Source organism: Rhipicephalus microplus, chromosome X (genome assembly GCF_043290135.1).
Source record: "Rhipicephalus microplus isolate Deutch F79 chromosome X, USDA_Rmic, whole genome shotgun sequence".
Lineage (NCBI taxonomy): Eukaryota > Metazoa > Arthropoda > Arachnida > Ixodida > Ixodidae > Rhipicephalus > Rhipicephalus microplus.
In genome coordinates, this window is record NC_134710.1 from 29,572,037 (window position 1) to 29,598,821 (window position 26,785).

Below are 26,785 nucleotides of genomic sequence, written 5' to 3' on the forward strand. Positions count from 1 at the left end.
TTTCTATGTTGGCATCCTCGTCCACATAGCACAAAAATTTGATTTCATTTCTTTTGTCTCTTAGTATAGTTCACGCGTATAGTCAATTTTTGAAGTTTCTTTTCCCCTGGAAAGCATGGGGCTGAGAGGCTCAATTGTAAAGATAACGAAATAGGGCAAGTGATCGACAATCGAAACACACTAGCACGCACAGCATTGCAAACATTGCAAAGGGAAGAAACATGGCAGTTAGTAATACGTGTTGGCTAAGTTATGACATTATCGAAGTTGGAGGATTTCAATAGGAGTGTGCATTGATTAGCGGTATCGGAAGACAGGTTGTTAATAAAGTGACCACTATCCACAATATTATTGTAGTACAGGCAGGAATTTCTCATGAGGAGACTCAAATTCTTTCAGGAACGCTTTAATCGAAGAACAAGAGTGGACCGTATACAACACTAATAACCGGTCCTCTTTCAATTTTGATAAATAGCGTTTCTATAGTTGCGTTGGTAACAGCTATAGATGCATCAAGCAAGACACTGCACGCAGTATCGTCCCGCACAAACAAGGCAACTCCAGCTACTCGTGCACGTGAGTTGCGTGGTGGCGATCCTGAAACCCTGCAAACTCACTGTTTCATCAGCCTTCAATCGTGTTTAACTCAAAGGAATCATGTCGAAAACAAAATTTAGCCATGCTATGGAGGTGATCAGACAGCAGACGTCGCACATTGCAATGAAATATCGATAACTTATGGCATTTATCTAATTTATATAATAATGATTAAGCATATATATAACAACATAGCTTGCTCAACACGGACACCTACGAAATTTTGGCAAGGTTACTTCCAGGCTGAAGTGGTTTAATCGTCAAATTCTCAGCTTTTCTTATTAGAATCTGTTAGATCCTTAATCGCAGTGGCTTGCTTTTGTACCAATTTTATGACTCTGTCTACATTGCCCTGAGTTATATTTAGAATGTTCTTTATTTCAACCATCTTATCAATTTTAATGGTATCAATATTATATAATTTAGTCATGGTAATACCCCGCAACTTTTCAAATAATTGATTTTGCCGCTGTTGAAAAGCACGAGATTGAGCTCAATGGCTCCTAAAAGCATGAAAAGTAGAACAGAATACTTTTTTTTACAATGAAATGCAAACGTTTCCCATTACCCTAAGTACACACTCGTGCCATACACATACAACGCATGAATTTGTGGGTGAAGACGCCATCGCTGTAAGTGCTTTAGCCATTTCAAACGTACGGATACCGCTAACCTGCAAGCTTCATGTCCAGTTTGACCAATCGCAGAGCTTCATGTCCGCAAGCGTGCCGGCGCCCATAGGTGACCGGTAATATGGGCAATCGCAGAGAACTGTGGGATACAACGGCGTCCGGTTCGACGCACCCCGCGAGTTAGCAGCGGCACGCGCGCATTTTTGAACCACTCCGTTGAAAAAAAAAAACACCTCTCCATGCAATGTCAGTGCTGTAGAATTAAAAGTTGTTTTTTTTTTCCTAACTGTGACTGTGACGATGACAAGCTACGAAAGCCATGAGCTGTAAGGAAACTTTTTTATCCCACTAAAATGATCTGCAATGCTTTTATGCTGCTCGGGGGTACTGTTAGTTTGGCTGGCAGATCAGTTGATACAGAAAACAGCTTTCATTGCACGATACGTTACTGCAGATAAAACATCAGCATTTCGAAACCTCAGGGGATGGGGATGACAGTATCAGTGTGCTAAGAGTGAATTTCGGGGTCGCTGCTTCGGCCGACATCATCGGTCGATCGGCATGAAGCGCATCACTTAATGAGTGCGTAGAGATGCCTTTTTTTTCTAATCTTGAGTGCGCCATCAGATGCATTTCTTAGTCAAAGCCGGGTGCTTATTCGAACGCTGATTTTGATCAAGCTGCGCGGCACTACCGCACATAAACAATACAGTCAGACGTAGACGGCGCCGAATAATCTAAACCCTGCGCTTGTTAAACGCACTTCTTTTTGTTGCCGTCCTGGCGGACAGTTTGACCACTATAAACGCAAGTGGACTCATCCAGCGCTTCGCGTGAACTTACTATTGAATGAAGCTTTCGCATTTTTTTTTTGTCATTCATATGGGTGAAATGGCCGCCGCTCATCTCGTATGGCAGGTAGATTTCCCCCCCGCGTTCCCATAATATCTTTGCAAGGCACGCCTGTGCGACAATTTACTTCTCAATATATTACTCGCAGCAAATTCATCCGTAAGCTTTTTTGGTGTGGAATACACACGTACCTGCGATAAAATGGTTTTTGCCCACTCTGGCTTCCACAATCCGTACTCAAAGGCTACCTGTCGCTGTGGATCTTTTCACAGCCGCGGCCCACCTAATTTTTCTGTAATCTATGGGAATCGATACCTGCGTTTGCCCTTCGCGCTCGAGTTTATTCATTTATTTATTTTTACATACTGCAACCCGTAAGGGCTATGGCAGGAGTGGGTAACAGGCCGATACAAAACATGGTGTAATACTTTGCGAAGGAAAGCAAAATACAAAGTGGCAATACATGGCATCACATGGTGACATAATGAAGACATAATGAAATTGGAGCAGCCAACGGCTGAACAACCGACCATGGTTTACCAGGACGAAGATAAACAGGCGACCGCGCGCGCGAATCCCGAATAATCCGAGGCTGGAGGTGATGCGGTTCGCCGTCGTCTGCTCTGCTCGAACCGGAAGCCGGCAGCAGACGACACATCCCACAATCCCTCGCTCTTTTACTGGTCACCTATTCCTACTCCGCCAAGTGGTCGCGCAGATATAGCCACCAGTTCCGGGTCATGCGGTGTTCCACGCGGACGCAGTAAGTGTCGCTGACTCAATCGTCAACGCTAATGCCTCGGTAATAATCGCAGTATTCCCCATCAAACGATGAAAATGCTTGAGCTGACGGCACTTCGCTCGTTGCAGATGGGTTGGTGGAGCATAGGTTTACCGTACGCTCAATGAATGGCTGATGCGCACTTTCGCTCAAAAAGGCAGCAAACATTGGACGACGCTCGAGCTTCGCCTTCAAGAGTAGGTACAGCGATAGCGCATAATCGGGCCTTACCTGCTGGTGACTCCTTGATTTCGTGCTGACCGGTTGTGCCCCCACAATCTCCGAGGACAGCGCAGCTCTAGCCGGCTGGGCTCCCCCTATGCCATCTCTTGCCACCGACATGAGCTCTCGCTGAGTGGTGCCCCGTCCTCGAGCTCCTGTGACCGTGTCCATCCTTCCTATTTTCTCCTTACTTCCGTCGCTCGCTGTCCATGCCCCTCACTCTCCTTCCTCTCTCTGTATATACCTTTTAAACACATCCTTTTAATACCTCCTTACCCTCATTCCTTGTAAGCTGCTGTTGAGCTGTCGCACTCTGATGCAGAGAGTTACGGGGCTCATTTTTCTCTTCTCTTCCCTTTAAGAACCACATAAGAAGATTTAACTGCAAACCAGCTTCGGTTTTCGGTGCATGCTTCAACTCTGCCATAAGAAAATGAACGACTGTGCGCGTCACACTGGCCGTTTCAAAGTATCGTTGTATGCCTATTGCATGCACAGTTTTTACGTGCCCCCACAACGCCATAGCTATTTCTTTTATGAAACAGCAAGCGGCCTACTATGCGTGTGCAGGGCAACAAGCAAACCTACGCAGCTGTTCCCTTTGTTTATGGTCCTGCTGCTAACTATGACTACATGTTTGAGCCCTTTGTAATGGGTGCGCCTTTGAGACATCCACTCATTGCTCAATTAACATCTGTTGATGCGGTTCTACGCTTCTGCACACGCAATATGATGCTTTAAAGGGACTCCTTGTGTACAAGACATTCATGTTTTTTTTTTCTTGAGGGGTGAAGCACATTAAGGGCAAGGCTTGTCCATCCGTTTGGCATCCATGCGCACGGTTATAATCGAAACATACGTGACACACACGCACGCACACACACGCACGCACACACACACAAACACACACAGAAACACACAAACACGCATACACACACGCGCACACACACACACACACACACACATACACACACACACACACACACACAAAAGGTTTAACCGTAGATTGCTTTGAATGATAATTGCGACTGAACAACATAAAACACTGACAAGCACAAACCCTTTATACTGGTCGGCTACTTCAACGTAGACATCATGGACCTTATGACCAAGCTTCGCACACTCCTCCCAATTCACTACGTGGAGATGCATGGATTTTTTCTATTTTTTTTCCAAAACAATTTCACCAATGTTGGGGCTCTATATGGTATAGAGCCCCTACTTGCGCGCAGTCGGCCTGTGTTAGATACTCGCTCGAACCAGGAAATTGTTAGTATTTATAAGTTTTTCCATATTTATCAAGTTTTCGGTCACATGCGAGATGATTTTTTTTTCGCGCACAACCAATGTCGCCAACGCCGATGCCAGAATCACTGCGAAACGAGCTCTTTAACGCTATTGCGTTCAAAACGCCTGCATTCAGCGGTGCTTTAAGCTTCACGTCGGCAAGCATGGGACTCCCATTCGTTTTATAATTGTAGGGATTTCTCAATACAAGACAAAATCATATCGTTTGTCATAACGGTAGATTTTAATATAGCAGACAAACGCTGACAAACGAGCGTCAACGATTGTAGTAACCACGCGGTACTAATAGTTGTGGTGGGGGTGGTACTTTTCTAACGTCATTTGTAGTAGCAGTGTTGGCCGCTCGCTTTGTCGCAACGTAAGAAACGTTACACGTGTATTCCTGTGACTCGAAAAGCTGTGATCTAGCGTGGATCGTCCCTGAAGGAATACACAAAGTGACGTCTGTGCTGTAACGTGAGTGACTTTAAAGCTGTACACACCCAAGCGTAGCCGATGTATAGCCGGTAAGGCCGTGATTTATGCGCAATTATTGAACCCACGCAATAACTCCGTTCCACACCGTAAGCAAAAAAAAAAAATTCAGAAAATGCAGCAAGCCAGCTACTCACTGATTGCTTCGCATTAAATCGACTCTCACAGTTTGCAGGATCTAAGGGAAATTTCCTTATTAAAATTGGCCTTCGTTAAACTTTGAAGACCCATATGACAAAATGTTTCGGGATACAATAGGCCAAATGTCACTCAAAATGCACACAACACCACGCTCTATATTGCAAATATATGCAGTCGGCAGGGAATGCAATCGGCATTCACATGAAATAGCAGTAGGCTTAAAGCTTTCCATCTTTTTCAGATCAAAAAACTTGAATTCTGTAAAAACCAACTTAACTCAAATGATCAGTCACCGGGTCTCTAAACTTTCATATACACCCTCTCAAGAAAACGACGCCAGCACCCCACCCCCCTTTCCTTTTTTTTTTTAATCTTGAACGGCTGATGTTCAGCTCTTGTCCCACTAACTCGAAAAGACAAACACTCCCCGTCATTTCATCTTGCGAGCGTGTAGGGAGAGGTTAAGTCTGAGTATTTTACATTTGCGCCAGCACCATACATGGAAAGGTTGTTCGATCAAAATGATTGGGAGATTACTTTGGGTGCCTCTCCCGAATAACGTGCTCTTTAAATGCAAAGGATAAATATATACTGAAGGTATGAAATGGCCCCACCCCTCTTTATACTTTATTTATCCTTTTTTTTTTTTTTTGCTGCACCCAATTTGAGCTCTGCCAAGTTATGTCATGCTGAATACATTAGTTGTCGCCCCCCAATAAATTTTTCAATTTCTGCACTTTCAATTGCCGACTAGTTTGGCATTCTGTGCTTGCGCTGTTGGCAAAAACTTGGTTGTAAGTAAAGCATCTTGCCTATTTCGATGAGCGAGACTATTAATTATGATTGCCCTTTTACTTCACTCGCAAACTTTATTAGCGTGATATTATGTGTGTAGTAGGAGTACAAGGGTCTTAGCACTGAGAACAGAGAACTAGTTTCACATTAGGAATTTTAAGCCACGTTTTATTTGGTTTTCTTTCTCAATACCACTTTTTTCGTCGCCTGATCGCGCTGGCTAATTATGTTTTCTCTGCCACTGAACCTACGTCTATTCTTACGAATATTCCTGGTGTATCAAGCGCTCCTGATTACGAGCTCTATTTTTTAGGCAAAGTTCGATACACAAGAATGTTTAGAACCTCACACTTAATACCCGCAGATTTCCATTTCCACATCCTATGTGCATAGAGGTGTCTAACATCAGTCCGTATCTAAGTCACTCATGAAGCAAAAACACGAAACAAACCTAGTATATGCATTCCCTGCGGGTGTATCGGTTCACTTATAGTTCAATTGAATGACCGATTCCGTTTCGTAAAACCTCATTCCGCATTTCCCTCATCTTCGCAAAGTTATCGGGCATGTTCTCGTCAGCGTCCAATTGACGTCTCTAAAAACACCCGGTTCCTGTGGATTGAGAATAAACGGCACACCGCTAATACTGCAAGTTCATCCGTGCGCCTTTAAACCACCATAAAAGAACCGAGTTCCCGGGCCTCACCCGCGGCTCAGCATAGTTCAAAACAGAAGACACGCGTCTTGCCAAAGGTAAACAAAGAACAAACTTTTCGAAGAGGAAGGAGTTATTGTCGGCGAAGGCTGGCGAGCTAACATAAACAGCCGGGATATATATATATATATATATATATATATATATATATATATATATATATATGAGGGGGAGGGGGTTGGCCCGTTGCTCTATTGCTGCGCACGTCGCGAGTTTTCCCGGTCTCCCGAGCCAGGCGCGGGCGGCACACAGCAGTTATTATTGATAGCACTCGCAGCTCGAACGACCGCCGGGGGCTTAGAACAACAGATCGCGCGGTCCGTCCTCATCATCTGTCCAGAAATGAAGTTTCTGGTTCGTGTGGAGCGCGTCCCACGACGCGCTAGGCAGGCGGGCGCCGACAGTGCCACCCCGCGGCCAGCCGGGGGCCCGTCTCGAAGTGGCCGACCCCAGCGTCCCCCGAGGCGGCACGTAATGTGTTTTCGAGCTCCCTCGCGTGGCAGTGGAGAGCGACAAGCCTCCGCCGCAAAACAAGCTCGACTGTCGCGTGTACGGCAACATGCGTTGGCAATTTGTCACGACATCTACAACCGGCATAAAAGTAAACGTACAACGTGGAGAATGCTGAGCCCTGCAAGGCACACCGACCTTCTTTCTTGGCAGAATTATGCAGCATGATGTGCTCTCTCCAGCTAACGTATCAGTGATACTTTCCCATATGACCAAATGAAGGTTTGTCATTCGTTTAGTAGTGTGTGCCATGTTGTTTCCCTCTTTATTTTGCATTTTATTTGAGTAACCCCTTGCAGTAGGAAGCGTATTTAGAAGTTAACCTAAACGCAACACACCAACGGGTCTTCATGGACATAGGAAATTGAGAATTGGCACATACGACAATTTATTACCTATATCATGGCACTCTCGTAGCCGGATGTCATTACCTTTTATCCTGACAGCTTTCTGGTGAGTGATGTACATGACAGGTGACGGCCACCAACCACATGCACGTGTCGCAATGTTTGTGTCTCACCCGCAGGAACCGCTGCGGGGTCATGCAACACTAGCGTGAGATATCTATAGAGGGAGTGAATCACGTCCACTCAGCACATATCCACAGCAGCTTAACATGAATAAACACTTAAAAAATGTTCGGAAGGCGGAAATCGTCGCTTTTTTTAAAAACCAAGTCCACTTTAATTGAACTTGTGAAAATGCAGTTTTGCTGACAATTATATAAAAGATAATTATCAACGTAATCATACAATTCACAGTTTCACCCAGAAGCTACAGTCGCGAAATCGATAACAACTTATAAGCAACTATTTATATATATATATATATATATATATATATATATATATATATATATATATATATATATATATATATATATATAGTAGTGTGTATAGTTGTAGACATCGCACCCGTTTCTTGAATTCTTGGAGTGGCCTGAAACGCAGTATGCGCAGTGCACCTGTCATGCGGGTACACATAGCACTCATTTAAGTTCCACATTATGCGTAGTCCTGTGAAATATCACTTTGCTCACTATACTACTTTGTTCCATGACTCGTTCGACGTGCCGCGTTCTCGTAGCTATTCCAAAATTATTATTTGGGCTTCCCTCGGAATGGATATAACCCACAAAAGTTCGCCCCTGCACTTCGATCCTGAGCTTTGAATACTTTTGTAGAGAAATACGACATAACCGACTTCACAATAAATTGGTATTTCATTACTCTCTACTTGTAATTCATCACCAAAATAAACAATTTATCGTCTCCAGACAATAGAATACCAGTGCCTTAGAATACAGTTGAGTAAGTTCGACACGTTTGCAGAACCCCCATCGTGATTCCCGTCTAAAGCGGACACAATGTAGAAACATTCGCTTGCTAACTAATTTATTGATATGTGGAGCTTAAAGTCCCAAAACCACCATATGTATATGAGAGACACAGTAGTGGAGGGCTCCGGAAATTTTGACCACCTGGGGTTCTTTAACGTGCACCCAAATCTGAGCACACGGGTTTACAACGTTTCCGCCTCCATCGGAAGTGCAGCCGCCGCAGCCGGGATTCGCTTGCTAACTAAACTAACAACCATGGTGTCCCACAGGCACACAAAATCTCACTCGACCTGTACTGCTTATATGAGCACACGTTGTTACACTGCTAGTGTGAATAACAGTATTGGCCGTCCATCGCGTTTCATATAACTTAAACGCGCCACAGAAACATCGAGATAACATCGTTACCTGACATTTTTTTTAGATTACCTGCAAGATCAGGAGTTGCCAGGTTCGCACTCGCCTGTCCCGCCACTCCAAATTCTTCCTCTCTCTCACACACACGCACCTCCTCACGCACAAAACTTACCGCGAGCGATAGTATTTTCTCATCACGATATAGGCTAGCTGGTGAGCGTTCAGACAAACACGGCAGAATAAGTCATCGTCATGAAAAGTTTGAAGATAGACCTTAATGAGAAGCAGAGGTTCTCAATCAGCAACACATCAGCACGCAGCTGTACGAGAGAGAGAGAGAGTATATCTGAGTCGATTATCAACAGGGGAGCCTTCACATGAAAAGGTAGTTGACCGAAAAACAATGAGATGAAGTGCATACGGTATAGGCATTGCCAAATGATGACAAACCATTCACCGTTGTTTCTAAATCTAAAACTGTGACCCCATTGTATATATTCCTAGTGCTAAAATATGTGGTTGAATTCGGAGGATATCAAGGAAACTAGAGAAAAGTTTAAGAACCATGCAGCTTTTGATTGAACGGAAAATTATAGGCGTAACGTTAAGCGATCGGAATACAGCAGAACGGGTCAGGGAACAAACAGGTGTGTAGCCGATATTTTGGGCAACAAAGAAACAAATTATCCTGGGCTAGCCATAGAATGCGTATGGCAGAGAACCAGTGGTCTGTTAGAGCCAAGTTATGGATGCCTAAAGATATAGAAAACGCAGCCAAGGACCGTGGCAAGTTAGGTAAGGTGATGAAAAATGAGCAGCGCGCATGAAGGAAACAGAATCAGTTCTCACAAAGTAGAGATCATTGGATATCGTCGTGGTAGGCCTTCATTCTGCAATGAACATTACACAGGCTGATGATTATAATAAAGATGCGAAGACACACATCACAACGTAGAAGTAAATGAACAATTTAGCTTTTACACGCTATGCAGTATGCTCAGTACTTCTTTCCAAAGATTAAAGTTCAATAACGTAAAGCTTACCACAACTTCTGGATTTCAAACAAATCAGCGGCATAGGTGAAGTTCTGTGAAACACTAAACACCTCATTTTTCCCAAGGGTGCCCACGAAAGTTTTCGGTGTGGTTGGCAGCAGTCAATATCACGACATATAACATATAACACGCATGTAAGGACGACCCATAGTATGATTCCGTCTCCCCATCATGTATGTTTACCACCTCACAGCCACTGGTTGGGTCAATGAACACATCTTCCTCGCAGAGTTCATCCTCTTTTCTTTGTCTTGGTAACAGCGTCATCTGCCTGATCCGTAACTTCATCTTCAGACACACTTGGAAGTACAGAAAAACTCTGCAACGCTTTCCGGAGAGGGCATCGAACGCGGCGATGCCTGATAATTTCTGGGTCACCGAAACCATGTTCAGTGAGAGAACGCGCTTCGACTGCAGAGCAGTCAGAATAGATGAAAATACGTGCAGTAAGCACACTAACAAATGAATACCATGCGAGCGAGTGCCCGAGCGAGGGAGCAAGTCAAAAGACATGATATAAGGACGGAAAGTGATAAAACAACGCACAAAAATAAAAAAAAAATGTGTTCAGATTCTTGGGTTATGGCGGCGCATACAAATAAAAACCCGTCTATCGTAGCAACCTGAAACAGAAGCGGAAGGATTTTGTACGTTTTGTTTGCCTAGAGATCGCCCACTACCTTCAGCGAGTCTATCTCCGATTGACCGGGTCCACCTTGTTACGCGCACTCAGATAGTGACGCAGCAAAAGCGCACGACGCTGATGGCATAGCCAAACTCACGCGCGAACAGTGCATAGCATACCATGATTTTATTTGCGAAACGGGAAAAATGTATTGACGGTTTATTGGTTGGCGCTTAACGTCCCGAAACTAGCGTATGTTTAGATTTATTTATTTATTTATTTATTTATTGGTTGATTAATATGTGGGATTTAACGTCCCAAAACCACCATACAATTATGAGAGACGCCGTAGTGGAGGACTCCGGAAATTTCGACCACCTGGGTTTTTTTAACCTGGACCCGTATCTGAGCACACGGGCCTACAACATTTCCGCCTCCATCAGAAATGCAGCCACCGCAGCCGGGATTTGACCCTGCGACCTGCGGGTCACCAGCCGAGTACCTCAGCCACTAGACAACCGCGGCGGGGCACCAAATGTTTATGAGAGACGCCGTAGTGGAGGGCTCCGGAAACTTAGACCATCTGGTGTTCTTTAACATGCTCCTAATTCCCCGTATTCAGAAACGCTCCTTGACTCGAACTTGACTTGCCATCAACTTCAATGCAGCACAAACGCGTTTCTAACACGAAGTGTTTGGGCGCTGCCAATGCAACACAAACGCACAGACGCGTTTAAAATGCGCTGCATTGACTGCGGTTTCAAGTCAAGTTCAAGTCAAGAGGTGTTTCTGAATACGGGAGTAAACCTGAGCACATGGGCCTCGAGAATTTTCGCCTCCATATAAAAAACGACCATTGTGGCAGGGATTCGATTCCTGACCTGCGAGTCAGCAGCCGAGTGCCTTAGCCACTACAGACCACCGTGACGGGTATGCATCGACACGTTTAGCCCAACATTTTTTCATGAGCGAGCGAAGGATGAGCACAATTATATGGACCAGGAGTACGTGGCTTCAGGCAGTCCTGCCTCCTGAGAAAGAATTTTGCCTCCAGAGCTGATGTATGCATTACCACACTCTGCATGCTAGAAGTTCCAGATGTGTACCTTGAGTTGGTTAAGTGAACTTCGTGGTCTCCACGACGACACGGCGGCAGCGTAATCGCACCGGCTGTAGCTAGCACCAGCTTTATCCACTTTGTAGTATTACCGTATTCATTCTGTTAAGCTCCTATACACGGACTTTCAGACAGACATAACTCCCAGTGACCTTAAGAGATAGGAAGAGAGCAGCAGGAAGGAAGGAACAGGAGGGAAAGGCAGGGATGTTAAACGGTCTAGAGGGACTGGTATGCTACCCTGCACTGGGGACAGAGATGAGAATGTTTGAAAAATGGAGACGTAGAGAGAGAGAGAGAGAGAGAGAGAGAGAATAGCACGCGCACTAAAAGTCGCACTTCACAGTCATTATATCGTCATTAGTTGATGACCACCGGTGCAAGTCTGTTGCCTTCAAGAAGTTGAGAACTGCTTTCTTTGCCTTCACCTGAGATGAGCACTCAGGACGATGTTCCAGAATGGTTTCCACCATCGTCGGTCTGTGATCTATGCGAGCTAGAGTGACTGCAAGTGATTCGCTCTGAGCATTGTTGCGAGGACAGTCACAGAAGATGTGCTTAAGTATCTAATCACTACCACAGTTGTCACATAAACTGTTGTCAGCTATGTCTATACGACACATGAGTGACTTCATGAAAGCTTCTCTTAGCCATAAACGGCAAAGGAGAGTGGCATCATTTTGGCGTATTCCAATAGACGTCTGTAGACGTAAAGTGTTCGGACTGAGTAGTGGTGTTGATGGCGCAGTTTACGTGTATTCCAAGTCGAGAGAGTGATTTCTCGTGCGGCCGCTTGAAGTTGTCTGGCAGCGTCAGTCTTTGATAATGGTATTCTCTCAAGCCTCTTGCCTTGAATCGCTGATCGAGCAGCATTGCACTGACTGAATGGTTTCATGCATTGGAAATACTCGTGTCAGTCGGAGCAGAGTGAGCCAGGGAATTAACGTGGGTTAAAGATATGTTTGAAATCAAGAAGAAGAAATGGACATGGGCGGGGCATGTAGGCAGGATAACCGCGGGTCATGGAGGGTGACTGACTGGATTCCAAGAGAAGGCAGCAAAACGCGCGACGGGGAGGCAGAAAATTATGCGGGCAGATAAAATCAAGAAGTTTGCAGCTATAACGTGGCAGCAGAAAGTACATGGTCTTGTCAATTGACGGAACATGGAATATGCCTTTGCCCTGCAGTGATCGTAGGCATGATGATGATGATTATGATGACTTCACAGTAAAGCCACAAAAACAAAAGGACAGAAACAACGTATCGCTTTTTAGGTAAAAAGAAGCTAGAACATTAAGTGATGCAGTCTTTCAGGAGATTGGTCTCAACCGTGATCAAGGTACTGAAATAAGAAACACCTGTAAAAATAGAAAGAAAAACAAGGTGAGCTCGCTCAGTAAAGTTTGTAGTTCTTTGTAGATCCATATTCTTTTTTTTTTTCGACAGTTGGCCTCTCTGTTCGCACCGAAGCTCAAGCACATACAAGGCACATTTTTGGTGATAATGCACTGCTATTTCACTTCATAAGACCTCAAGACTGTCTATACAGAGCCAATCTGTGTCAACGTTGCCTGCATAGTGCACCTTGCCGTAAATAAGCGCCACATGCTTGGAGGCGTCATCAATTCGAGTGTCAGACGCTGTACGCATTGATGTTCGCGTTCTCTCTCTCTCTGTCGTTTTTTTTTTTTTAGCCTGACCATTTCTTGGCCTGTTCGCCGTCCCACTTTTCGGATTCTGGTCACTACTTGTTGCCGGCTATTTATTACATTTCACTGATACTGGACATAGTGCAAACCATCACTGGATATAGCACAGTTACCGGCCGAGGTGGCATGAGGTGACAGGAAATTTTACGTACTCGAAGAAATGCCCTCCAACAAAAACGAGCCTTTGTCATTATTTGGGCGTAACTGTCTTAATATAGTCATGTCATTGTTCATAATCTACTTTATTTAGAACGGTAAAAAGCTGAGGATCCTCCACGAAAAAAAGTTGTCTAAGGGAACAGGGGACTACATAGATATCAGCCATGAATACATTCACAGAATAAATACCTGGAACTTTGCACAACTGGACAATTCGAAGTATTAGAGAGGTTATACAATGCAACATAAGACATGTTTGAAAAATACAGCTATGGTAATTATGGACATCTTTTCATGCATGTACAACGCAGAACAATCATCACAAATGAACGCACAATCATATAAATTCACGTTTATTATACCGGTTCGTCACTCATTCAACGAAATCAGTTTTATTTGCTGCTAAAATTTATAAAATGGCAACGCTAAACCTCATTTTCAACTTCACACGATGTGTTAGTGCGGGTGTTTGACAGGCGAGGATAGAGATTTCATAATTTGTGTGCGCTCATTTTATTGATATTCACTTGCAACCACTTTGTGTTCTTTATGTCGCAGGTTATTGTTATGTGTGTGCAGAGTGAGGCTATAGTTGTACAATTTAGTCTATCTAAGCACGTTGTGTTTGGTAAAGCATTAGTTGGCAACTCTTGAGCTCGCCATAAGAACTCTTTAAAATCTTCAACATTTCCTTTTGTATTAACCCTAGTTTGCTATAATTAGTAGTCGTTGTATCATCCTAAACTATGGCTCAATAGTGTAAATGGTAGTATGTATTACCTTTTTTAATAAATTCCTTCTCCGTAATTTATTTATGGGTTTATTTAAATACCAAAACGCGCGTGGAGGCCTTACAGTATGGAGGCTCGAAAGACAAAGAAAAAGGAAACAAATGTGCGAGAAACATAAAATGAATAAAATGCGTTTGTTGGAAAATCACAATTTTTTGTTATGTAATTGTGCCCAAATTGGTTGTAGGCGCTGTTGTGGTGTTTGAACGGAGCACGAGAAGCAGACACAAGTATCGGGACCGTGAAGCAAAGTTCACTGATAAACATTTTAGCATTTGGTCAGAAGGGCTGCGCATGCGCCTTTGCAAAACCTGCAGGAATGTACCATAATTTTTCTCCTCGCGCATATTTGGCGTTCTCTGATGCGCCAATTCCTCTCGCATTTGCTTGCTTCATTCTTAACGAAATAAAAGAAACACGTGAACCATGAAGAAAGAAAAATGAAACACAGAACATTCTCATTTTTCTTCCTTTATGGTATGCGTCTTTTTGTATTTCTGTTAGCATGTGTAAGCAGTTAGCCCAGCAAGAAGTTTTATTGCTACATTCTGTCAATCCGAGAACGTTTGCTGTGCGATCGTACCGGCGGGTTAGCGAACGCAACAACGTGGTACAACATGGATACGCTGAATTATTTCTACGCACAAAGGAAGCGTACAAATAATTCAGCTTGGCTGCATCGACCCCCTCTATGTTTACAACTCCTGCTCTCGTGCGAGTTGTGCAGCAAGTGTGTTGCAGCCTCGCGAGGATTTGAAACGACTGCCTTGTCGCGCCATCTCTCGCATGAGAGAAGAAGCTCTTGAGAAACGACCAATCCGAGGCGGGAGCGTACAACAAGCGATGTGGCGCGGTGATTGCATTATGAAAGCATAGACAGGTTTCACTGTGTGTATGAGTAAAAGTGATATTTTTGCGCACGCGTTAGCAAAGAGTGATGCACGGTGCCCAGAGCTCGTACACAAACCATCTAATTGTCTCACACTTTCGTCATTGTGCGTGTTTTTTTTTTTTCATTTATTTTATATACACTTCTTCCTCGCGAGGTGAAATGGTGTTACCAATCCGTGGAGAGTATCCAAAACAAATACTCGGACCTTGCGGTAGTAAACCGTAAAGAATGGTTTTAAAAATTTTCTTGAAACTAAATTAAACTAGGATTCACCTTTTTTTTAACAGCTTTCACTTATAAAAATTTTCGTAAGAATACATTTCAATGGGTGCTGACCTAGAGATCAGTATCATGATTATAGCACCAGAGCAATGGCAAACATCACTTACAATCAAGTAGCATTGGAGGAGAAATTTGCGCATCTTGAGATAAGTCGCACAAGGCTGGGTCACAGCAGAGCTGGGGGGCACCCAGCTGGTACTGGCTTGGTTAGGCTTTTTACCCTCTCACCTGTCTCTTTCTCCTTTCTCGCTGCACATGGCTGTGCTTGTTCTTTTTTTTTTCTTTTTTAATGTGTTTCGTGCTATTTTTTTCTTCTTTCTCTCTCTCTCTCTCTATCTACTTATTTTTCTTTCTCAATCTTTTTTTCTCATTTCCCCTATTTCTCTGTTTTTCTCACTTCCACCTTTTTTTTTTCGATTTCTTTCTCTATTTCTCTCTCTCGTCTTTTTTACTCTCCCTCTGCCTTTTTTTCTGCTTCGTTTTCTTTTTCTATCTACTAGTTCGTCCACTTCTCTTTCATTGTATGCTAGACTTCACTCTCTCCCCTCCTTACTTTATACTTCTCACGCTTACTTTTTTTTCCCATCCCCTTGCTATGCTATGGTATAGAAGGCTAGGCTGTGCACTACGAACCTGCAGAAAGGCTCAAAGGATCTCAAGCTGAACGGTTGTGCCACCCGCGACCTTCGAGGCCACCGCAGTTCTTGTCGACTGGTTGCCCTCTGCGACCTTCTGACGCCGTGTGGTGCCCCGTCCTCGGACTTCTACGACGGGCTAGCAACTTTCCTATCTCCTTCTTTTTCTGTCGCTTGCCATCCTACTTCTTTATCTATATCTTTCCACCATTACTTTTTATCCCTCGTTCCCTCCTCCTCTACAAGGCACTGCGCCGTGTTGCTCATGAGGCAGACAGAAATTAGTTTTTTTTTTCTTTTCTCTATATTCGCTCAATCAAAACGCCGCAATAACCCAGTGGTTCCGATGCCCGCTTTAGGATCGTCGGTACGCAGGAGCAGATCGCGGTTCGTCAAGTACTTTTTTCAACCAATAATTTCTATATTGCTTTCTCTCTCTCTCTCTCTCTTCCTTCTTTCCATATTTCCTTCTCATTTTGTAGTCGTTCTCTCGGCCATCCGAGGTAAAGCATCCCATGCCACACCAATCGGCGCACGTGCTGTGGGTGCGAAGTTAAGGAGAAGAAGAAAAAGATGTAAAAGAAGATGATGAGAAGGCGCGTTCCGGTTCATGATGATGATCATTTTCTATATATGATACATGACGAACCTTGACCATAACAGCTTTGGTGGAATCAGAAATAAACACATAAATAATTGATTGACTGATATGTGGAGTTTATCGTCCCAAAACCACTATATCATTTTAAGAGACGCCGTAGTCGAGGGCTTCAGAAATTTCGATTGATTGATTGATGTGGGGTGTTTAACAGACACGCCGCAGTGGAGGGCTCCAGAAATTTCGACCACCTGGGGTTCTTTACCGTGCACCCAAATTTGAGCACATGGGCCAACACCATTTTCACCTCCATGGATAATGCAGCCGCCGCAGCCGGGATTCGATCCCGCGACCCGCGGGCCAGCAGCAAAGTACCTTAGCCGGTAGACCACTGCAGCGGGGCAAATGAATAAATCATTGAAGAAAGAAAGAAAGAAAGAAAGAAAGAAAGAAAGAAAGAAAGAAAGAAAGAAAGAAAGAAGAAAAAAAGAAAGCAAGCAAGAAAGAAAAAATGGTTATAAGACAGACAGATAGACAGACAGACAGACAGACAGCCAGACAGACAGACAGACAGACAGACAGACAGACAGACAGACAGACAGCCAGACAGACAGACAGACAGACAGACAGACAGACAGACAGACAGACAGACAGACAGACAGACAGACAGACAGACAAAGGAGCTTTGTTAAGGTCCTGAGAAGCCAGCCAGTGCAGTTCTACCAGAACTCATGGCTTGCTGTCGGCTAATCCCACGCTGGAGCCAGGAGGCCACGCCTCTCCGCTCTCTGACGGGCCCTCTGGACTGCCTTGCATTGGTCTTCGACTTTGGAGCTCATGAGAGAATCATTTTTAAAGACGATAAACTTTCTTGGGAACCTTCGACCCAAAATTTTGGCCTCTCTGTCTGTACTTTTGTCTGTTTGCCCGCCCTTAACGTTACCCCAAAAGACACCCGACGATGCTTCAAACGGCCGACCCCATTCGCAGCGCCCACCAATATTGCTCAAGATTCAGCATTCATACTTGTGCGATTGTCAACTAAAAGCAATTATTGCGCATATCTGAGGCACCATAACAACATGTCAATATTCTGTATGTGTGTCTTTTTACTAGAAAAGGCATACATAGGTAATTCTAGGGACCGTAGCGCTTATCACGCTGCGCTGATCATGCAACGCTCGTACGAAACGGCAAGTGTTTTCAACGCTTTGCTAAGACGACATGGTTGTGACACCTACCGGTCGCCTTGGGTTCTACACCTTATCACCTCCGAGACAGGCGCGCACGCCGCGTGCTTCGTTTTCCAAGATAACTCCCAGATAGCACTCGTGTCTCACGTGTGACGTGACTTGATGCACCCGTCCGCCTCCGCTGCACGCTCGAGGCACTCTAACGCAGCACCTCCAGAATACCATTCACCAATTTTTTTTGCGCAGAACATCAAATAAACGTTTTGTTCACTCCCTCCAGACGCAAGACTATCGTCTTTCGACGACATTTCCAGTGTAACATGCAGATACGGGGCCAATTTTTTACTTAGCTCTTTACGCTCATACCCATCCAGAAGCTTTCTATCAGCCACGCAAGGCGTACAGAGATGACACATGTCTTCTTATATGGTTATTTGTATTATTGTCTACTTATTTATAGTAACAGTTGTATATTACTTTCTTATGTAGGTTTACTTTTGTTGACCCATTCCTAAAATATCCGTTATTGTGATAATATGTGGGGTTTAACGTCCCAAAACCACTATATGATTATGAGAGACGCCGTAGTGGAGGGCTCCGGAAATTTCAACCACCTGAGTTCTTTAACGTGCACCCAAATCTGAGCACACGGGCCTAAAACATTTCCGCCTCCATCGAAAATTCAGCTGCTGCAGCCGGGATTCTATCCCGCGACCTGCGGGTCAGTGCCCGAGTACCTTAGCCACTAGACCACCGCGGCTGGGCATACGAAATCATCTGTGACCGTGACTATGTTTTATTTCATACATCAGGTGCAACAACGCTGTGGAAGCTATGCAAGAAGTTCGGTCAGCAATATGAGAAATAACACGATTCTCGCGCTTGGCTTTCATTACTGTAAACGCTCGTGTGGGACGAGCATGAACGCACACGCACAGCCATGCGAAAGGCTACGAAGAAAACATCAAGGAATGAGGACAAGGAGACGGTAAGTAATCCAGAGCAACTTTTAATACTAATAATTGTTAGCGTTAAATGGCCGAAGCCCCCATATGATTATGAGAGACGCTGTAGTGGAGGGTTCCGGAAATTTCGAGCACCTGAGGGCTCTTTAACCAGAGCAACTTACAGACAGCCGTATAACGAGGGGTCTTTATCTTCGACGCACAAAACATCTTCATTTGCTATTAAGCCCACAGAGGAAAAGAAATCATGTCTCAGACGAAAAAAGTGATCGTACTACTAGTGGAAACGCATTTATTGCAAGAAGTATCGCTAGCCTCCACAGCGTTGCACCTAATGTATGAAACGGAGTATAGTTGCGGCCGCAGATGATTTCGTTCGTTCAAACCACGGCTTAGAGCAGCATGACCGCGGCACGCAAATGCCCTAGTCACGTGTGTGTGTTTTTTTTTGCTTTTTTTATTTCACGGAATTTCCTTGCAGCTTGAAATAAAAAGGGTATAACTGAGACTTTATTCATCGCAAATAATGCAGTGGGAATTTCTGAAGACACTCTCGAACTTTGCAAGTCACTTATCTTGCCTAAAGCCAATATTAAGCAATATATCTAAACTATTTTATTGAGCAAACTAATTATTTGCAAAACAAAAATTGCCTGTAGTGCTTATGGTGGCTGTCAGCAATATGCAACTGATTTCACACGGCTATCTCTAATGCGGTACGTTTTAGCCACCTGGTATAAAAAAAAAATCACCGCAAAAGTTGACGGCTTCTGTTTGAGCAATCGTGGATCGTCCACCCGACAACGGGCAGTTTACGATACACGACGAAAAGCAACGAAACCGTGTGAAAAAGAAGGCGAGGTCTACCAGTGGAATCGACGTCCTCTCACATACACAACGCACGGGGTGAGCCCAAATGGTCTCGCAGCACGAGAGGGCAGTTGCTACTGGCGCAGGAGTATCGGTGCTCGAGAGACGCGCAATGAACACACATAACTCTCAGAGGCGTGCTAGCATCGAATTCAGAGGCCGGGTTTAGGAAGGGCGAGCGAAAGAAATCCCCGCGTGCGCGCCCTCTGGGCCCCCATTTCACGCAGCGAGACGCCGCAGAGGGCGTGAGACAAGAAGCCCCCCGGATCACGCAACAACTTCGTTTCGCGCGGCGGAACGTGTCTCTTTCCGGAAGCGAGAATCGATTCCACCACGCTCCGATTGTGCGCCCCTCTCCACCAACCTTCTTTACTACAAACCCTACGCTGCGGCCTTCCCTCGCCACCTACTCCATATACGGCCTCGAATACTCCGCGCCGCGCGATTCGGCTAGTACTATACACAACCGCGCGGATCGTTCCATCAGCACAGCTCGGAGCGGGAGGACTCAATCTTATGCCCGTTTAAGCGGGTCGTAAAAGGGCTCTTTAGCGGTGAATACAACCTTCTGGCAGATTCCTCCCCCGCACCGATGGAGCCTCTCCACCCGGTCCCCATTGTTTTTGTTTGTTTTTTGTTTTTTCTACTACAGGACTACGTCACACACCACCGTAGGAACAAACGAGTGAGAAAGAACAAACGCTGCGCATCTACCATGAACGACTTCACACGTCATTACTTTTTTTGGCGTGTAGAGGAATAAAACGAATTAAGTTGGCGTTGTCGCGGATCCCAAATTACCGGCGAGCCCCTCGTGCTGAACGCAAGCGGGAGGCGAACAGACGTAGTTGTCAATACAGCTTGGCGGAACACGCCGCGATGCCACTCTGTGCGAGTTGCAAGGGTGCTGTTGTGCTTTATATCTTGCACTGTATTGCACCAGCTAAAGAGTGAACATGTTTGTCTGAAGCAATAAAACATTTAGTCTCACCGCACAACACAACGAATTATATTTCAGAAAGAAAGTGTCTCAACTGCATGCTCTTAAGAAACGACAGACGACAATGAACGAAATGTGAGCGTGCAGTGTCCCTTTATCACACGTTTCCACATTCGTCAACTGAACTGGGAAATTTTCATTAAGGATAGCCTGCATCTCATTTGCCTAGATGGATTCCTTATTTTAGTGATTTTACCATTCGTTTACAATCAGGTCACGATGCCTGCTCTTGTGGACGTATTTTGAGTCCTGTTGCACATTTTGCAAGTTATATGGCAAAGTGACTAACCCAACAACACGTTTAAACCCATTCTTTTCATTATCAGTATTTAATGGTTATTTCATATTCTTTGATCTTGTTGGTGTCATTTTTTTTCTGTAGTGTACGTTTTCCAAATATCCCGCTGGTCGTGCATTTTTTCTTTATGTCACACCAAATTTAAGACTACATTGCCGCAATGTGGCTTCGTTGGTATGTCCTCATGAAATACTAATGCAATGCAAACAAGGCAAGAACTTGATGGCCCTATGTCTGTGTAATTGTAATTTCTTCTGTGTCCTCGCTTTATTTGTGCTACATCGGCAATTAGTCTCCAAGTTCAGCTCGCACTTTCCATTACCACCTGTCATTGAACATTTTACTCTCTGTCTCAATGTTTGTTGTACGTCCTGAATGTCTCCTAAATGGAGGCAGATTTTTTATTTCGTCATTTTTATAAAAACGTAATTCACGATAGTTCAAGGCCAAGTTTTGTAAGTTGTGCATACTGCTCATAGCTAACTCACATTCACCGAGATCCCGAACTTCTGCCGGGCTTCGAGGGGAGTTCGCCATGGTCTTCACTTCTTTCGCCTTTAGGAGCCCCAGCATTGGCGTTAGGCAACCAGGGAGCAGCAATAAAAACAAAAACATGGCCTTTTGTTTAATTATAAAATGTTTAAAATGCTTATCTATAAAAACATGTGAATACGAAGAAAAAAGCATTCGAACAATCGTTTTATAGTAGCCGAGCGGACAATATGGCACTGGGACAGTCAATTTTAAGACACAATAAACACATCTATGGATGCACCTGTACAGTTAACATATTGCATTTTTTTAGAATTAGCAGAAGACTCTGGCATTATTATTAAAGACACTTGCTTAATGTAAGCTTTTCCACGCTTCGATAACATAGGCGAGACACTGTTTTGTTGAACGTGTTGGTTTATCCATAAAGACGACGAAGGCTCACGGAGAGATGCCAAGTGCGTGTAAGCGGGTTTAGTATCGAGCCATGTAAATAAGGCAGTTTGTAGTATAATTATTGGAAGGAATCACGTTGCGAGACCTTTCGTGTAAGAGCTAAAGGATTTCACTTTGTTTTTGCTTTGAAAACTCACATTTCATAAATCTGCTTTTTTTACGTGGTAACCGTAGGAGTGTCATTATAAATAAAACCATGTTTTATGTTTCAAATAGAACCTAAGCACTATTTTCTGTTCTGAAATTCGCAGTCGCCATCAGGCATAACAGAACGATACGTCGCAAGCTCTTTAGCGAGCTAAACAACCACAGACGAAGCGTCATGTCGAAGGTCAGCTTTCCTGGTACATTGAGCCCAAGTAGTTCTCCATTACTACACCCCTTTTCTAACAAACTTTAAATCATCCTTGCTTGTGAAACAGGATTTGAAAGAAATCATTCGACAAAGCTTGAAGAGCACACTCAAATATTTGCTATCCTTTTTTTTTCTTTTAATAGCTGGAACTTGCGCCGTAAAACACCATATGCAATCAAACACAAAGTTTTTCGAAATTGCCGCACAGTTCTTTTGATAGTGATACTACCTGTGTGTTTCTTAGTGGCAGTGCAGCGAATGCTCGCGTGGAATCACCATCCGTGCCCGATGCCGCAGGTTACGGGAACATCGCACCGAGCACCACCACCGGCAGGGCAGCGACCATCGCTTACGCATTATTTGGCATTCCACTGCTGCTCATGGTGCTGGCCGACCTCGGCAAGCTATTCACACGCCTCATCAAGCTCGCCTTCGCCACCATTCGGCGTTTCTACAACACTAAGAACATGCGCAGCCTGCGCAGGGCCAGCCGAAGGGCCACCGAAGCACCGGGACAGGTGAGCCCAGCCGTGTGCGCAGCTTGCGCCTAAAGTTAGCTCTTTCCGCATTCCCGAATGCCTGCATCCAGAATTAATATCTTGAGAAAATTTGGCAGCATGTCTTCTTGTGTTTTATTACACGGAGAAAAGCACTGGCTATACAATGACGCTGTTCGTGGCAGATTACCCGTCGCTATGCCACGGAGAAAACATCCTTCGGCAGAGCGGGATCGACGTTCGGCAAGTTGGTGCAGAGCTTAATGCCACAAACTGATAACAAGCAAAACTAAAGTATACGAGAGGACAGGACGCGAGACTTTCATTTAAATTACTTTCCACTTGTCACCCAAAATGTTCTCCAAAAGTGTGTGCCTCACGTGCCAACTATTTAGTATGCCACATCGCTAAAAGCACACATTCATACTTCTCTGGATAAAGAGAGAAGGCACAGTGATGCAGCCATCCTTTTTTTTTCTTTATGTGAAATCTATCAAGCACTTGCTAACGTTTCCCTGCTTTTACCTGCTCTAATAGATGGGACACTGAACAAAATTCAAATGACAGCAGAATCCTGCAAGCAATCAAAAAGGGGAAGTGAAAGAAAGCAAGGCATTATTATTCACCGTTCTAGCTAACTGAGCTTGTTGATAATGCTTTTTTTTATTTTCCCCATCCGTAATCCTAATACGACTGTAAGAGCAGTATTAATTTCCCGGAGACACTTCTTGTTATCGTGTTGGACCTATATGCTCAAGTGAAATCAATCTTAATATATGTGGTTAGGGGCTTAGCCTATCCCATCCCATTCTATCACAGAACGTTTTGTTTACGAAACTCTCTGCGGTAATCGCTGCTCTCTCTCTTCGCTCGTAAGAGTGCCGCTTCGTTAAACACTTTGTTGTATTTTATTGTATCACTTTCTCCGACAGAGCCACACAAGTGATGAATGTCTTACTTTCAATTAAGATGTGATGACGAAGCAGTGCAAACTGGTGTACTCCAGCACAAGAGGTGAAATTTTCAGAAGCTTGAACACTATGTTCGAAGTTCGTTCGAAAACTATTTCTAAAGCGATCGATTCGGTTTCGGGGCTTGCTGTTCACACAACCCTGAGATAGCGACGAGAACTCAAGGGCGAAACAATTTCTAGAACCGGAACTTGAAGGACGTGAACAAAAAATAAATTATCTACGCCGCAGATTCTTGTGGCCTGGAGGACCAAAGCATCGTATCCCCCCAGAGAGCGAATACGCCGTGCCCGCTTACGGACGGAGGTCGCTGACGAGGTCGCCGCCGAAGCACGAGTTCCAGTCTCACTAGTGCTGCTCTTCCTGCTGGCCTACATGACGCTGGGCGCACTCATGTTCTCGCTGTGGGAGGGCTGGACCTTCTTCGAGGCATTCTACTTCGTGTTCGTGTCCATGAGTACTATCGGTTTCGGAGACTACGTGCCACAACAGCCAGCGTTCATGATGGCCGCCTTTGTCTACCTCCTCTTCGGCCTGGCGCTCACTTCCATGTGCATTACCGTAATTCAGGAAAAATTGGCAGCCACGTTCGCGAAGGCTCAAGCCCAGATCGGCGTCTCACTGGGACTCGACGACGCCAGTGGCCTGCTGGGCGGCGCTTATGTGCAGTCGGCGCACAACGGACCCGTTTTAAACGCGCAGCTTGTTTAGGAACCTAGGTGTCATATCGCCGGTATTATATTCAGTAGTCTAAAGCGGTTCATGATAATACACAGGCCCTGCTCGACGGCATTTCCACCGATATGAGCGAATGTCACTCGCGAAACACTGCGCAAAGTAGCAATCTACATTCGTTTGCGCGCGTAATGCTAGAGCTTGCAGTGGCGTCAACGAAGGTTTCGCAGCTGTCGAAACATCTGCAGTCAGCGATTTCGTTGACAATAAAAAAGATTGAATTATTATTACTTATGCTGAAAGCGCATAAAGCATGACGCAAGAGCTTATTTTTTACTTCTAGATAATAAACGTTGCATCGTACAAACTCCGAACGGATGGCTTAAGTCTGTTAAGTTTACGGTATGCCCATGCCTGCCCATATATAATATAGCAGCTGTACCATTGCAATGCCTACTATTTTTACTTTACATGAAAAAATAACACTCAGTTGTTTTCCCCGATTTCTGTTTGTTTCGTTAGGTTCTCACTTGATTGATAGCGCGCCTTTCAAAAGCAATAAATGTCATGACACGAGATCAGTAGCACCGACAAATAAATTCAAACAACAATTAAGTAGTGGACTTCGATGCACCAGGACCAGAATATGATGCACGCCGTAGTGTTGTGTTGTGACTTCAGATTACTTTTGACCACCTAGGATTCCGCACCTAAATCTAAATGCACGAATGGTTTTTGCCTCCATCGAAATGAGGCCGCCGTGACCGAAAATAGAACCCAGGCCATAAGGCTTAGCAGTGTGACATCCTATACCTGCCAAGTTTCTACAGCTAACAACTTTCCGATACGAGTTGACTTAACTATTATCGCTTATACGCAAAGCATGATGTAAGGGCTCATCTCAAAATTCTGTATAATAAACGATGCATCGTAAGAACCTTGAGCTGATGGCTCAAACCTATATTGTAAACCTGTATTTCATGTATATTGTTAGCCTATATTCTTCATTGATTCAATCACATGTTTTACTCGCGCACGGGAGTAGATGTGCTCCTTCTGCCTCGTTCATGAGAACCTATTTCTTGCGTAAACAGTCACTACATGTAATCACATAAGCAAACTTCTACTCATTCACATTAATAAGTCCTTGAGGGCACGAATTTAAGATGTTTAGTCGACTCTGTTCATAGTTCAAAAACTGAGTAGAAAGCCGAAGCTAGCACCAGTTTATGGCATATTCATTCTCAATATGAACACGTCGTATATGTATACGTATAGCACCTAGCACGTATATGTACGTATACCACCTATACCGTAGTGGAAAACCTCCTCACCCCATCATATAATCAGTGAAATCATTTGTCTAATAAGTGAATCCCAGTAGCCTATAAGCACTGCTGGCATTCAGAGTTTTTTCAGTCCATTCAATCATCACATTAGAGCCGACTGCCGCACCTCAGAAGTTAAATGGCACTTGCCATGGCACGCAGTTATACTGTATCACGTGTGAGGAGGAGTACCGTTGCTGATGGGGGTATAACGTGGCAGGAGCAAGCACAGAACCGGGCTGATTGGCGCCTTTACCCTACAGTGGGTGCAGTCAGAATGATGATGATGATGATAATTGTTATTAAGAGGAGGAGGAGGATGGAAAGGCCAACCATAGGCACGTTCGGTTTGCTCAACTAATTTTCCGACATTTCATCATCTAGCGTCTGTCTGCTCGCGAGAAGGGTATTGAAAAATTGTGACATTTCTCACGGCAGACCGGGTGGCATCAACAGGAATTATTTGGCATCACTGGTATATGATCAAAATTTTCGCTACTTTGTATATTGTATTTGTATATTGTACGCTACTTTGTATTGCAGTGTCAGATGGCAGTCGCCATCTGACACTGCACTGGAGCTGCTGATAGCGCCTCTGACTGGCGTTTGCCACTGTGGTATAGCCATGGAGAAGGAGAGTGCAAATGCTACTCAACGGTGCAGTAGAGCGGAGAAGCTTAACTGATCGGATCCCGAAGCAGTTGGCCGGCAAAATAAATATACATGTGCCACATAATACGTACACGGTGTGTGTGTTATTGGAACAACTGTAAGCATGATAATCAAGCTAATCCTGGACACTCTGGAAAGCTAAGAATAATCAGCTGAACCTTTGCTAACGCCACGTATATCCTGGCATAGCTGAGCTAAGCCACTGCCATTTTTTTTTATTTAAAATATATGTCAGTGCGTTAGCTGAATGTGGGCAAGATGTTTGTTATGCAGCAACGCCAAGCCTTGTGCTTTGAGTTGGGCCCTGAGATGAAATTTGTCTGAGCCTGATGAAGTTTTGCTTCTGAGTTCTATTTAAAAAATATTGGAAGCTTCCTCGGCATCCTCGCATTTTCTCAAGCTGGCGACATTTTCAGCACGAAATA

General features: G+C 44.4%; 1 protein-coding gene across 1 annotated transcript in view; it reads left to right on the plus strand.

Moving 5' to 3' along the window:
* Positions 1–26,424, plus strand: part of LOC119176593 (TWiK family of potassium channels protein 18) — a 62,138-nt gene extending 35,714 nt beyond the window's left edge. Inside the window, exons 3-4 of the mRNA XM_037427949.2 lie at positions 22,515–22,735; positions 23,917–26,424. Of these exons, the coding sequence (XP_037283846.2) occupies positions 22,515–22,735; positions 23,917–24,396 (701 nt within the window). The 3' untranslated portion in view covers positions 24,397–26,424. The remainder of the gene's footprint in view (positions 1–22,514; positions 22,736–23,916) is intronic.
* Positions 26,425–26,785: the final 361 nt, after the last annotated feature.